This window comes from Strongylocentrotus purpuratus, unplaced genomic scaffold (assembly GCF_000002235.5).
Source record: "Strongylocentrotus purpuratus isolate Spur 01 unplaced genomic scaffold, Spur_5.0 spur5_contig_858, whole genome shotgun sequence".
NCBI lineage: Eukaryota > Metazoa > Echinodermata > Echinoidea > Camarodonta > Strongylocentrotidae > Strongylocentrotus > Strongylocentrotus purpuratus.
In genome coordinates this window covers 2,374,391-2,388,690 of record NW_022145566.1, presented here as the reverse complement: position 1 = coordinate 2,388,690, position 14,300 = coordinate 2,374,391, and the positions used below count along the sequence as shown (strand labels likewise).

The 14,300-nt window shown below is 40.4% G+C and overlaps 1 protein-coding gene across 1 annotated transcript in view; it reads right to left on the bottom strand.

Annotated features, from left to right (window-relative positions):
* LOC763963 (neurofascin) overlaps positions 1-14,300 on the bottom strand; it is a 61,876-nt gene that overhangs the window by 23,101 nt on the left and 24,475 nt on the right. Inside the window, exons 13-18 of the mRNA XM_030997812.1 lie at positions 13,842-14,001; positions 7,210-7,315; positions 6,441-6,619; positions 5,616-5,921; positions 1,069-1,174; positions 329-516 (exon numbers count right to left, since the gene is read on the bottom strand). Of these exons, the coding sequence (XP_030853672.1) occupies positions 329-516; positions 1,069-1,174; positions 5,616-5,921; positions 6,441-6,619; positions 7,210-7,315; positions 13,842-14,001 (1,045 nt within the window). The remainder of the gene's footprint in view (positions 1-328; positions 517-1,068; positions 1,175-5,615; positions 5,922-6,440; positions 6,620-7,209; positions 7,316-13,841; positions 14,002-14,300) is intronic.

Below are 14,300 nucleotides of genomic sequence, written 5' to 3'. Positions count from 1 at the left end.
ACTATGAACTTAGTCTATTTCAATTTGTTTTATAAAAGAGAAATATTAACTTCAATAACTGTTTTGTATGGTATCGTTTTGACAAAATTATATATCCCACGTACACCACATTAATAATTGGTTCAATTTATAACATAGTAGAAGAAAATGAAATGGACTACTACAAAAGGTCTCAATACACAACTACTTAACATTGTACCTTATTCATTGGACAGAGTAAGACTTTATTAAAGCTCAGATGTTGTTACTACTATCAGGATATAGTATTAAACTTAGCATTTGCAGATTTTTTGTTCTTGTTTACATCATTATTTGACTTTCAACTTACATTCCACAGTAACTACTGTGCTGAATTCATCATCCCCTCCCGTGTTTGATGCAACACATGTATACGTTCCCTCGTCACTGATCTCAACAGCGGAGATGACCAGCGCCTGCGCGGATTCTTCGATAGAAAGTCGTCCTCCAGACTGTAGCTGCTCCTCTCCTCGCTTCCATGTGATTACAGGGGTTGGGCTGGAGAAAGAGAGAAAGAGACAGGGAAAGAGAGAGATATTTTTTCATGCAATTTTTGTTAATAGTGCCTTGTTACAAATTATTTAATTCACCTGTTTTGAGTAATTGTATTTCAATAGTGGGAATGCGAATCGCATAGATTAGTTGTTGCTAGGTAGGACAAACATTATGGCTTGTCCTGCCTAACAAAACGTAATGTGTGCAATTCGCATGGTAACTATTGAAATACAAACAGGTGAATTCAAGAATTTGTAACATGATAGATTTGTGATTTAAATTTGATTACATTACAAAAATGGTCTATTCACCACATTATGCCCTACACGATATTTTTTAAAGCCATTACAGTTGAATCTTTTAAAGAATTTGTACCAATAATTTTCCAAAAGAAGATACAGGTATATGCAAGAAAAGTAAGAAAAAAATATATCTCCATTATGGAAGAGTTAAGTTGGAAAAATTTAGGAAAGAAGAAATTTCTCTTCAACTATTAAAAGCAATGCAATAAGAAGAGAGAGAGGAAATAGAGGGTTAACCTTAAAACATACTTACTATCCAAAAGCAATGCATTTCAGCTTAAATGACTGAGTTCTTTTGGCAACTTCGCTTGCTGCTGGATGAGTGTCTAAGTGGGCTGCACTCGCAACTGCTGGCAAATCTGAAATGATACAATTAATCATAAACAAGTTTAGTCATACTTTAACACAGAAATGTTGATGACTGTTAATTAATTAATATTATAAGATGGGTTCTAAAATCTAAGCTATCCGATTGGTCAATTGACATCACGTGGGCATGCATTAGTTTTTCCCACCGTGCAAAAAAGCTCCCATCCAAAATTGATAACACACGCTCAATACCTGCCGATATTTCTTTCGCGTACCGGTAATTCAGCCAAATTTAATTTGTGCATAATTGTCAATACCTAGATCTAGAATATTCTAGGCCTAGATCTAGTTAGATCTAACTTAGATCTAGATCTAATATCTATCTATACTCTTGATCTTGACAATATTGCAAGAATGAATTGCCGATCTATCTTATAAAACAAATAATGCACTGTATGTTTCGCTCGTGTGTTAGGGCAGTTCCAGTGCACGAAGTTTAGTCAGTGCAATATCGATAACGCACTTGCCCTGGGGGCGCGTGCATTATCACTATGAACACTGACTAAACTTCGTGCACTGGCCCTGCGCTAACACACTCTCAACAGTAAATTATTTGTACAATAACGAGCAGCCAGAGACAATGCTTTGGACATGTTGCCGGGCAAGGAGAGGAGACGGAGGGAGGGACATAGGTAGATACATATTTGTATACCACAATAAATCAATGTATCTACCTATTATTTGCTAGACCAGCACAGATAAGACCGGGAGGCATGTCCCAAGTAGAAGGGGATTACTGGGGAAAAATGACAGATGATGCCGCCCTTAGGGACAAGGTTGCAAAACCTCACCAGAGGGGATGTCCGAGATAAAAAGAAACAAATTGGGAGAACGCCAAAAGGTGGCCTTCAAAATATCGTCTAAGCCCACACCCTGATAAAGTGCCCAGGAAGTACTGATACTCCTAGTATCATGGGCCTTGGCCCTGCCCTCTGGGAAGAGGGCCTCAGGGCCAGCCGCTTTGATGGCTTCAACGATCCACCTAGAAATGGACTCTCTGGGAAGCAGGAGAGAAAGGCTCTCGAGTGATGACAAATAATCATCTTTACGATGATACTTGGTCCTGTCCAGGTACCACTTAACTGGGCACCAGACTGGGCACCAGACCTTGTCCTCCGTGACCGAGGAGAAATACGAAAGAGGGCTGAGGAAAACCTCAACCAGCCCGGAGGACGCCGACTGATTCTTGGCAATAGTGGAGGGCCTTGGAATCGACCGAACCCCCGCCTCTCCCACCTGATGTGGCTGGGGGAGGTAAACTGGGCATGGAGAATGCTTCTCCTCTGTACAGAAGATATCGCCATTAGAAACACAGTCTTATCCGTTAAATATATAAGAGACGCCTTAGACATATAGGCTCAAAAGGAGGCTTAGCCAATGTCCCCAAAACCTTTGGCAGGCTCCAATCAAGAGCCAGCTTCGAGTTAGCTGGCCGCTGCAGAACAAAGAAACGCAGTAACTTGGAGTTAGAAACCCCTGAGCCATCCGGAAACCCGACATGAATGACGGCGATGGTCGAAAGGTAACCACGAATAGTGGAAAGGGCTCTACCCAAACAAGGAAATCAAAAAATCCGCTATCACACCTACCGAAGCCTTACGGGGTGAGACCCAGAGGTCTTTACCCCAAATGGAAGAGGGCTCCAAACTAAAGTTGAAAAGGGCCCTCGTGGAATCCCTTTGACTCTGGACTACAAACTGAGAGGCTCTCTCAGAGAGTCCCTAAGCCATAGCGTCCTCCCCGACAATGGCCAGGTGGTCAGAAAGAGCACCGCGGGACGATGATGAAGAATCCTCGACAGAAGCTGGGACACCACATCCGGCCTCAGCAGGAGAGGGAAAGAAAAAGAGGGAACCACGGTCTCCTCAGCTAACGCGGAGCTACCCGATGGACCCACGCCTGATCCTCCTTGATCTTTCTCAGGACCTGAGGAATCGGAGGAAAGGGGGGAAAAGCATACCCCCAGAGGTGCCCCCAATGGAGGGATAAGGCATCCAGTGCTGGCTACAACTGCCGGCAGAGAAGCCAACACCTCAGACTTATCGGACACGGGTCGGACAGTCTCTTACGGCCTGAAACCACCCGTCTGTGACGGGAGAGAGCCGGCTCCTGAGTTATCAAGGCTGCATGGGGTGCTGCGGATTTACTAAAAATGAACAGATTACCGGTTGGAGCTATGCCAGTGATCGGGGCCCGAATGTCAGTGGTCGGAAATGAGACAACATTCTTACCCGGGGTCGAACGTCAGTTGTCGGTAAACCGACAATGCCCGTGCCCAGTGTGCGGCAGGGGCTTGTGGCCGGAAAATCTGAAATCAAACTTAGGCTGTGTTTTGATACCATGAACCTTCATATCAAATTTCATTAAAATCCGTCAAACAATACTAAAGTTATGGATCAGACACCAGATTTGCATATTTAATGAGCTATGACCTACATACTCGGAAATCAATATCATGAACCTTCATATCAAATTTCATTAAAATCCGTCAAACATTACTAAAGTTATGGATCCGAAACCAGATTCGCACATTTAATGAGCTATGACCTTTGACGTACATACTCCAAAATCGAACTTAGGCTGTGTTTTGATACCATGAACCTTCATATCAAATTTCATTAAAATCCGTCAAATATTACTAATGTTATTGATCGGAAACCAGATGTGTATTTTTTTCGCATATTCAATGAGCTATGACCTTTGACTCTTGACCTACGTACTCCAAAATCAAACTTAGCCTGTATTTTGATATCATGTTCCTTCATTTCAAATTTCATTAAAATCTGTCAATTATTACTGAAATTATCAATCGGAAACCAAATTTGTTACGGACGGACGGACGCATGCACGGACGGACGGACGGCAGCGTTTCTATATCCCCTCCGACTTCGTCGACGAGGGGATAATTATCTGCCTAACCAAACAAAAAAAAAACAACCAACAAAAGGGCTCTAAGCCAAGACAGAACGCACAGCCCAGTGGCGTAGCAAAGCCTGCAAAAACGGTCGCAAAAAAGGAAATTGCGAGGCAGAAATGAAAGTTTAAATTCTGCCTTAAATATAATTTGTGACTGGGAACACGTACCACTAAATTAATCGTAATTATATGAGAACGGAATCAAATGCACAAAACTTACTAAGCCGTGCCAAAGAGGACAAAAAATCTTCAAATTTGAACAGTAACTTAGCTGTAGATGATTTCTTTCGGCATGCCAGAATAGAAAGAGGAAGATGGCGGGCGTGTGGTTGCGCATGTGAACCCTGGTAAGGCGATGTATTGGGGTGGGGCATGCGCGAATGTGACGTTTTAGTTCTCAATGGCTGCGTAGTTTAGGTAAACTAGCAAATAATAGGTAGATACATTTATTGTGGTAAATACACAGGCCGGCTACTTGTGCTTATTATAACCAACACGAAAAAGCCAACAAAAAGCCAAAATTGGCATTGGCTGGAATAGAACGTATAAAGTGCTTGTTTTTCAACGGCGGGTTCAAAATTACTGAATATTTGTGGGGCCCTACAAATAGCCTATTAGAAATGGTTATATTTATGGATATTTCATCTGTCTCTGAACCGATTTTGATCAAAGATGATTTTATCATTTAAACTGTATATTCTTTCAAATTTGACACTCAATTTTTCATCATCTCACAAAAAATTATTTTGTGTAGCGCCCTCGGCAACAAAACTCAACTATCCCTTTTTTAGCTATACATCTAACATAACCTACTATTAACACGATCCTAATTAGTATGTAGTTCTAAAATTTTATTAGAAAACATTCCAAATTAATAGTTACTGGTATATGACTTGTTCTCGGATTACAACGAATCATAATAAAAATGAATTCATATTTTGAAAATGAAGGGAATAAGTGGTGCAGGATTTTCAACTACGGTCAATATAAATTTGAAACTTATTAAAATCCTTGAATTATCAAATTATCTTAATATGCCTCAGTCTACTAAATAATAGAAAAGAACGAGAAGAAGAAGTGGAAGGGAAGGGATAATGCAGAATGTAAATGGATTTTTTTTTTTTTTTTTATGGAGGGAGAGGGCCGGTTATCTATAAACAATTAAGTATGTATGAATTGAAGAAGTTAAAGGATAACACAAGGAAAGAAAAGAATTTTTAAGGGAATAATAGGGATATACAAGACAGGAGGGTTGTAAATCTAAATCTTAGCCTCCTTTTGTATAACCAGGTACTCTAAAACCATAAACTTTCGTGGATTGTAAACAACAGCCATTCATACAGCAAGCAATTTTAGCAAATTGTGAATATTCAGTGCTGTGTCATTTGTGATACCATGATACAAAATCTTTGGCGAATCTTAACCACTCTGGAAATTCACGATAGAATTCATGCGTGCAAAAATTTCTGGTTTAATTGTGTCTATGTTAATAGGTACATCAGCTGCTACACCTACCTGTAACACTCAGCGTGACTTTTGGTGACCTCTGGAACGACCCTATAACGTTATTAATGGATAGACAGTAGTAGCCTTTAGCGTCGCTTGCAATTATGTTTGAAAAGACCAGGTTCCCTTCTAGATCCTGGTTAATCCGTGCGTCGTATCCAATGGCAGTGGGTTTGGGAGCTGCATCGGTCCAGTAGATCAAGGGAGCAGGATTGCCGTTAGGGACGCCAAGGGATCCACCACAACGGAGCTTCAGGGGTTGTCCCTGGCTCATTTGTACCATTGCAGGTGCAGTGTTCACAAACTGTTCCATGACTGCAGATAAAACATGGAGATAACAGTAACATGTAGGTTTTATAACTTGGTACTCTATGTCAAAACTGACCAACGATCCTAGATCTATAATAATTCTAACATCCCAATTCTCTATTTCATAGAGTATAATGACAACAATTTTGTGAACCAGAACATGAATGACACTTGATACTTGGCTTCACCAATTGATTTTTCAATTAAAAACTTACTGTAAAAGTAGAAATATTTTGTGGTACATTAATTTTCGCGTATTTCGCGCTAACATCAGAAAAGCGAATTTTGGAACTCGCAAAAATATAAGCATCATTTCTTATGCGTGTTTTGAACAGACTGAATTGCATTCAATACTAGTACAAATGCACCGATATGAATGAAAATAATAGAGTGAAGTGTGCAACGCAAATTTAAGAACCTGAGAATAAGTTTTGGAGTCGTTCAGCACTAAAAAATGAATCACGCGAAAATAACAGCTTTACAGTACTAGGACTTATATGAAAAACAATGAAGGCATCAACTTACATGCCAATGATGTCCATATCTTTTGGGACATTGCTGTACCAAGCCTGTTCTTCGCAAAACATTGGTACTGTCCATCATCTGCTGTTGTTAATGATTCGATCACTAGGTTTCCCCCATCCAGGCTAGCGCGATCATTGCTGTCCATGTCAAATAAAGCACCATCCTTCTCCCAGTAGTACCTGGTATTGAAATAAATCATTGAAACATGATTACACACAACTATCACTTTCATCCTTCCAACCCCATGGTGAGCATGGTTGCATGGGTCCTTGCTTAGGAAATGTTCTCAAAATACTATCTCATTCTTAACCGAACTGTATGCGCTCTCCGACTTCTAGCAGGCGATACTTTGAGGGATCCCAAATGATAGTGTGTCCCTCAAGTTGGCCTCAAGTTTTGGTTCAATCATTATAGCTAGGTTACCCCATCCAGGCAAACAAACGTGAGCGTTACCTTCCATATCAAATAATAAAGCACAATCCTTCTCCCAGTAGTAAACTGTTGTACACACATTTAATAGAAATTCCATAGTATCCGGTGTTTAAAAAAAGTATGATGCATTGCACATAGGAACTACCTAAAACCCATCTTCAAGTAGCTACAGACATTTCAGTCATTTGCAAAAGCTTAAGACCATCTGGAATGTTGTTTGCAAACAATATGTTTTACCTACATTTGTTCCTTGACAAAATGTATGTTTGAAAATCTACCAATCATACTTGAGAATCTACAACTGCAGTGTTAAGATTCTTCTATGTGTGCAACTTACGCAGGTGCTGGTGTTCCAATAGCTCTGCATGTTAGAGTTAATGGGATACGTTGGTCTCCAGTAACCGATTCAGGCTGTTCCACTATGGAAGGTGGAAAATCAGTACCTAAAAAAAGTTATTAAAAAAAAAAAATCAATTTATCATACTGGACAAGATACATAACATTGTCATTTGTCTCCTGACGGTCTCCTGACGATGGATAGTCAACCTTTTTTAAACGTCGAGCCAATCCTGCCACTCATCCTTTCCAAGCGCTATAGTGCTCCTTAGAACTATAAGCTACGAAAGATAACCAACAGTCTTTTTCAAGACTATACCAACAGTCCTTTTTCAGGGCTACACACCCTCAAGAAAGATAACCGAGAGTCCTTTTCAGGACTTCTCAATCCTCCCTCTCTCTCACATGGTGCACCCGCAAGCCTATATGGTCATTTGTGTACGTGCTTCCGCTGCTCAACCATGTTTCTGACTTTTGTCTCTTTCATGGTCCCTCTTTTTTTTCTTTTTTCTTTGTCTATATATGTACCTATCTCCATCTCTTTCTCTTTGTTTTTTCCATGGAGGTTCATAGTTTTCTTCTCTTCTCACTCTCTCTCTCTCTTCTCTTCTATTCTCTTTTCTTCTTTTCTCTCTCTCTCTCATTTGCTCCCCCTCTCCTTTCAACTTCTCTCATTCTCAACTCTCTCTTTGCTTAATGCTCTCTTTCATTATTCTGCTACCAGACCACTGGAAAATATTGCATTTATTAAAATCTATAAAAGTAGAAGACATGTATATGTCCAAAGACTAAAAAAAAACTTTTTTCACAACTCCACACTATGAACATTCAGCATAACACCAATAATATCACCGACAGTCCTTATAAAATCATAACATTACTTTACAAAATTTGATTAAAAAATGTAATAAAAAATAAAAAATAAAAATTATTCATTTAATTAATTATTTTTTAATTTTATGACTTCTTTCTTACTTTTTCCTAAGTGCATAAAGACCATTTCAAGGGTATGTGTTATTTAAGAACTGTTCTATCATTAGTGTTATTATAAAGTTGGCAGCATTTTTATGATAAATTATCATGCTCCTCCCCCTATATTAATGTCATATTGGCCTGGATCCAAATACAAGACATGTGTTCTGCCTGGGTGAAACTGTGCACTATGCAAAAGTAGCATCAAGCAATGAGAAGTTACTCTGGGCTTTTTTCAATAAATATTTTTCTTTTTTTTGCTACGCTAACGGCAGGTGGCGTACATATTGGTGTGAAGTTGTGAACATTGGCACTTTGCTCGCAGGAGACCTCATTACAGACCAATCATTGAAGTGAATACTTATTTGTCCCTAAAATTGCAATGACGATCTTTGTCATTGCTTTGTTTTCGTTCACATTCAGCCCTATTAATGTTTTTCTCATCAGGAAATCCCATTCATTTTGCATGTAGCGCTTGTTATTCCTAGTTAGGTCCTTTATTCTTGCCAGATTCCTTTCAAATTTTGTAGGCATAATCTCAGATATCCAATCTAGGTCACCTACTTTTCAATTTTTTTTCGAAATCACCCATGCGTGACCATCCAGGCCCCATTTTGTCCGTTTTTGTTCCAGATTAAGGCCTATCTTTTTTCCTTCCTATCTACAGACTTTTAACAAATTCCTCTAGATAGTCCATGAGATGTTCTTTCATCTGCGATGTAAAACTTCCCTTCAAAATACCATCTTCATACTTGAAATTCAAATCCGAAACCAGACTCCATCAAAAATCTAAAAAATTCTTGAAAAATAGACCCATAAAGATAAAAAAATTGCCATCACTTTCCCGTACCAATTCCGCTTTGTCTCAATTTCTCACAGTATCTTTATCTCATAATTGCACATAGCCACACTAAATTCCACGCTCCAATGGCTTTGCAGAAGATAAATAGCGCCCTCTAAAGTTATGGGAATTTGTTTTCTTTATGTGGACGTAGCTCCATCGTGTCAGGCCAAACCCATACCCTTTTTTGGATTTAAATACTTGAAGATATGCCTTTTCCAGCCAAATAAAAAATATATAACCTATCGCTGACCAAATTTGAGAAAATTGAACCTCTTAATACCCAGTTTTCAAGAAAATTGCGAAATAACGATCCTTATATACCTACGTCAATGAAACTTAGCAGGGGTATGTAGTGTCTTGACACTTGACCAAAGGTTACTGGCGGGCAGCCTGGTAGTAGATTCATGCTAGCACCAAACCTAAATCAGTATTGGTCATATAAATAGCCCAGAACATAGTTTGCATGAGTCTATACCTGTCATGTCTATATCACTCTCAATGTTATATATAGAAAGCAGCCTGTTTGTAAGTCTAAATTGAACCTCAATAAAGTAATAATAATAATAATGATGAACGTTATTTGTATAGCGCATATCACTAACACAAAGAAAGTCCCTATATATGCGCTTAGAAAAGCAGGAAATAGAGATAGGGCGGAATAGAAATGAACATTTATGCCTGATACATGAAAATAACAACAATAATGATACGCAATTCCTATATAGCTTATACATGTAATAGATTGTACATTCAGGTAATACAAATTTAAAAATGAAAACTAAATGAAAATTAAATGAAATATTAAATATGTACACGATACTATAACCAAAGAAGTCAGAAAAATCAGAACTGATTTTATTATTTACTATATAAATCTATATATCTACCTATTATTTGCTAGTTTATCTAAACTACGCCACCATCGAGAACTCTTTAAAAACGTCACATTCACGCATGCCCCACACCCCATACATCGCCTTCCCAGTGGTCACGTGCGCAAGGCACGCCCGTCATTCATCCTCTTTCACGAGCCTCCAAAGACAAAGCTTCGGACATGTTTCCCCGCAAGGATAGGGGATGGAGGGAGATACATAGGTAGATACATAGATTTACATAGTATATAATAAAATCTGATTTTCCTGATTTACCGCAATAAATCAATGTATCTACCTATTATTTGCTAGACCAGCACACATATGAACCGGGAGGCATGTCCCAAACCAGTATGAGAACAGGATCCTGAGGGGACATCCAAAAATTCAGACACTTTCCAGGCAATTGGTACCAGATCAAGCCACCATGACGGGACGGGTCCTGGGCGCCCAGACAGGGCCGACCACGTAAAAGAAGGCCTGTACCACCAAAGGACGGCCGAGAGGGCTGGGGGTTTGTACCCTGCAAGCTTCTCTCAGCAAAGAGCTTCAAGTAGTCAAGAGGCTCAGCTCGATAGATGGCAATGGAGAAGGGTTGGCGTCTAAAAGAGGCCGTACCTTTCCTCCCAGTAGTCTAATGTGTGCCCAAGGCAGACATCGACTTAAAAAGAGACATGACTGAGACATGGCCGGGACATGGCTATACTCCATGACTACCCGCGGACGGGAGCAAGAGCTAGGAAGAGTGTACTTCTGAGTTATCAAGGCGGCACGGGGTGCCGTGGATTCACTCGAGTAAACACTCGAGACTGACGGACAGTACCCTGGACGGAAGGGTCGGACATTCTCTAACCGCAGTTACGAGGTAGGTCTCCTTGTGGACAGGAAATGTCGGCAAAAGAGCCCCACCTGAGCATTGTTGGACGTACCCTGGACAGGAGGGTCGGACAGTCTCTTTTAACCCATCTGTGACGGGAGGAAACCGGCCCCTGAGGATTCAAGCCAGTATCAAATTGCACATGTCACTGGCTGGAGCAGAGCCAGTAATCGGGTTCCGAGTGCAATGGACGCAATGGCTGCACTCTTCCCCCGGCTACGAGTGTCAGTGGCCGCAATGGCGACACTATTCCCCAAAGCACGAGCGTCAGAGGTCGGCGAGCCGATGACGCCCGCTTCTATTCTGCGGTGGGGGCTAATGATCGGTAAACCGAATGCCCCCTTGCTGGGACCCGGGTCCAAACAATGGATGTCATACCAAGCTCGACAGAAGTCGAGCCGGCAAACAGTAACGAGCTTGTCCGAGACGCTAGTAGCGCTCCTTAGCTTACCCGCCGCCACACTGAATGAATGAGTGGTTGGCTTGTCGAACACACCTCCAGTAGCTGCACTAGCTGGGGGAGAGACGGGTACCAGACATATCCACGAACCTGCATACAAAAAAGGTAAACAATGAGAAATGCCAGACAAAGGGAGCGAGAGTGAATTAAACTCCACGCTCACTATATTTCCAGCCAAACAGTTTCAAATAAAACGTTTTTATTCCAAACTAAACCCAACAAGTATGCACGAAAACCAAACCAAACAATCACGAACAGACAAAAGGTCGCACCGCAGAAGCGGTGATCCGCGAAGCATAACGAGCTAAGGTGGGACATTAGGGCGATGAATATATTAACCGCCTAACCACACGTAAGAAATCCCAACCAGCATAGGCCGTAATGCCAGGACCAGACTCCCAAACCTAGCGGCGTACCGAAGCCTGTAATTTACGGTCGTGAAAGTGGAAATATGCGGAGCAGTAATGATACTTAAATTTCCACAAAAATAAAAATGTGACTTGGGAACCTGTACCACCAAATTAATAGCAATTAAAATGAGGACGGAATTCAATGCGTAAAAAGAGCTAAGCCTAACGAAAAAAGGACAAAATCCTTAATTTTAAATGTAACTCAGCTGTAACGATGTCCCTACCGGTAGGCGAGAATAGAAAGAGGATGAATGACGGGCGTGTGTTGGGAAGACGATGTATGGGGGGGGGGTGGGGCATGCGCGAATGTGACGTTTTTAAAGAGTTCCCGATGGTGGCATAGTTTAGATAAACTAGCAAATAATGGGTAGATACATTGATTTATTGTGGTAAATCACTAAACAGCTGGAACAAAATTAACAATTTACAAAAAGACACGTCTTCAACAGAGTCTTAAAGATTCTGTTGTGCTTGCCTGTTCCACAATTCGGCCGAAGAATTTTTGAAAGAGCAAGTGCCATAATATTTTGTTTGAGTGCTTGAAGTTACCAGGAGGTATTTACCATTTGATCTTAATTTTCTTGTAGGGGTATATTGTAGAATGTACCGTTTAGGCATTGATATGTCAGTAAAAGGATCATATAATTAATACAGGACTTAACTGCGTTTAGTTCTAGTGATTAGTCTGGCTGCTGAGTTTTGGATTCTTTGTAATTTATTGGTGTGAACATCAGGAAGAGATTAAAGTAAACTATTGCAAAAATCTATGCGAGATATAACCAGGGCATGAACCAGCAGCTTAGTAGCTTCTTTGGTTAGGAATTAGTGGATTTTTCCAATTTTGTGCAGAGGAAACAAACTGGTTTTACATACATTATTGATTTGAGCTTTCATTGTAAGATTTTTGTCTAGCTGCACGCGAAGATTTCTAGCGGCATCGACACATTTGGTAATGGTATTGTCTATTTCTATGTCATCCATCTGGGTACTTTTCCTGAATTAAAGACATACCTTTCACATCTCTCTCAAACTAGCATATACTTTGTAAAGTGTGGCTTGAATGCTACAAGTGGCGACGAGTAATAAGTTAAACTGAAAGTAGAATAACAGCAAGGAACTGCATTACTTCTTTTCAGTTGTAAAGGAATAGTGTGCAACAATTTTATAGAGGTCGAGGTACAAGGATTGGGTCAGTTCAACCCATATGTAGATCCGGCTCATATTTCCCAGTCATGGATTTGGTGGTGTCTGTCTTTCAAACTTTATGTAACAGGGAAAGGAGTTTCAAAGCCAGAACAAAAGAAAGCACTTTTGCTACATTGCACTGGACCTGAGGTGCAGGACATTGCATTGCTGGAAGATACTTCAAATACATAAAAGGTACAACTTCGGTGGAAGGAGGGGAAAGAGAAAGTCAGCAGGATGAATATCCGAAGGCAAAGGCGAAACTGAACAAATATTTCGCGACAAAAATCAACATCCCTTATGAGTGCTACTTATTTAAGAGCATTAAGCAGGAGGATAATGAGAGCATTAAACAGTTTGTAACAAGACCTCCGCAGAAAGCGGCTATTCCAAGATGTAGATGAAAATATCCGGGATCAAGTCATCAAAAAGTGCAGGTCGTTCAAAATCCATGCTAAGTTATTGTAAAAGGGGCACAGTCTGACTCTTGATTAGTTACAGACAATTGCATCCACGACCTAAATTAAAGAGAGCCAGATGAATGCAGCAGGTGGACAAGATCATGACCAAGGAGGCATCCATGCTGTGATAGTGAGTCAGAACCTTACAGCCTACTCAAGGCGAGGGCGAGATGGTCAACGACAAGAGGGAGGTGCTACGGGAATAAACAGCCATTATGTTTCAGATGGGCACTTTGTAAAAGACTCCAAATGCCCGGCGAGGGACAAGACGTGTGAGAAGTGCAAGAAAAGGGGACATTTTGCAAAATGTGGCGAAACAAAGGACTTCAATGCCAACGGGCACTCTGAAAACAAGAACTTGGAAGGACATGTTAATAATGTCAATATAGACAGTAGTGAGGATGAGTACAACGTTAATGAAGTGAAAGAAGAAAAAGGTACTTGCAACCCTGTGCAAGAGAAATAAGAGAAAGGATTATAATTAAGAAAATCTAAATCAAAACTAAAAAGAAGCCAAGAAAAGAAAATTTACATTAAAAAAACCCCTCTCACCTAGCACTATCAGGGTTGCACTACCCGTTGCCTCATGATCTTCTCTATCGATAGCATTTTCGGCTCTGCATTCATATTCTCCGCTATCCACTTTCTTGACATTGTTGATCACTAGGCTTCCCTCAATTTCATTGACGGTGTATTTGTCTCTGTTGGTCAACTGGTTCATAATAATAATAATAAGAGGGGGAGAGACAGTGGCATAGACCTAAACAAAACTAATAATTAAAAGTTCTTATAAAGCACATTTCAGGACCATAAGCCCTCAAGATGCGCTTTACAAAGTGCAATTAACAATTTGTGGTTATCAAAAAGATAAATTTTAAGGGCCTTTTTGAAAACTTTGACTTACCAATACTGGGAAAGCGTTCCAAAGTTTTGGGCCTCCACATGCCAGTGCTCTGTCACCATAGAGTGTATAATATTGACCCTCTGTCGCCATTATATTGGACTGAATTA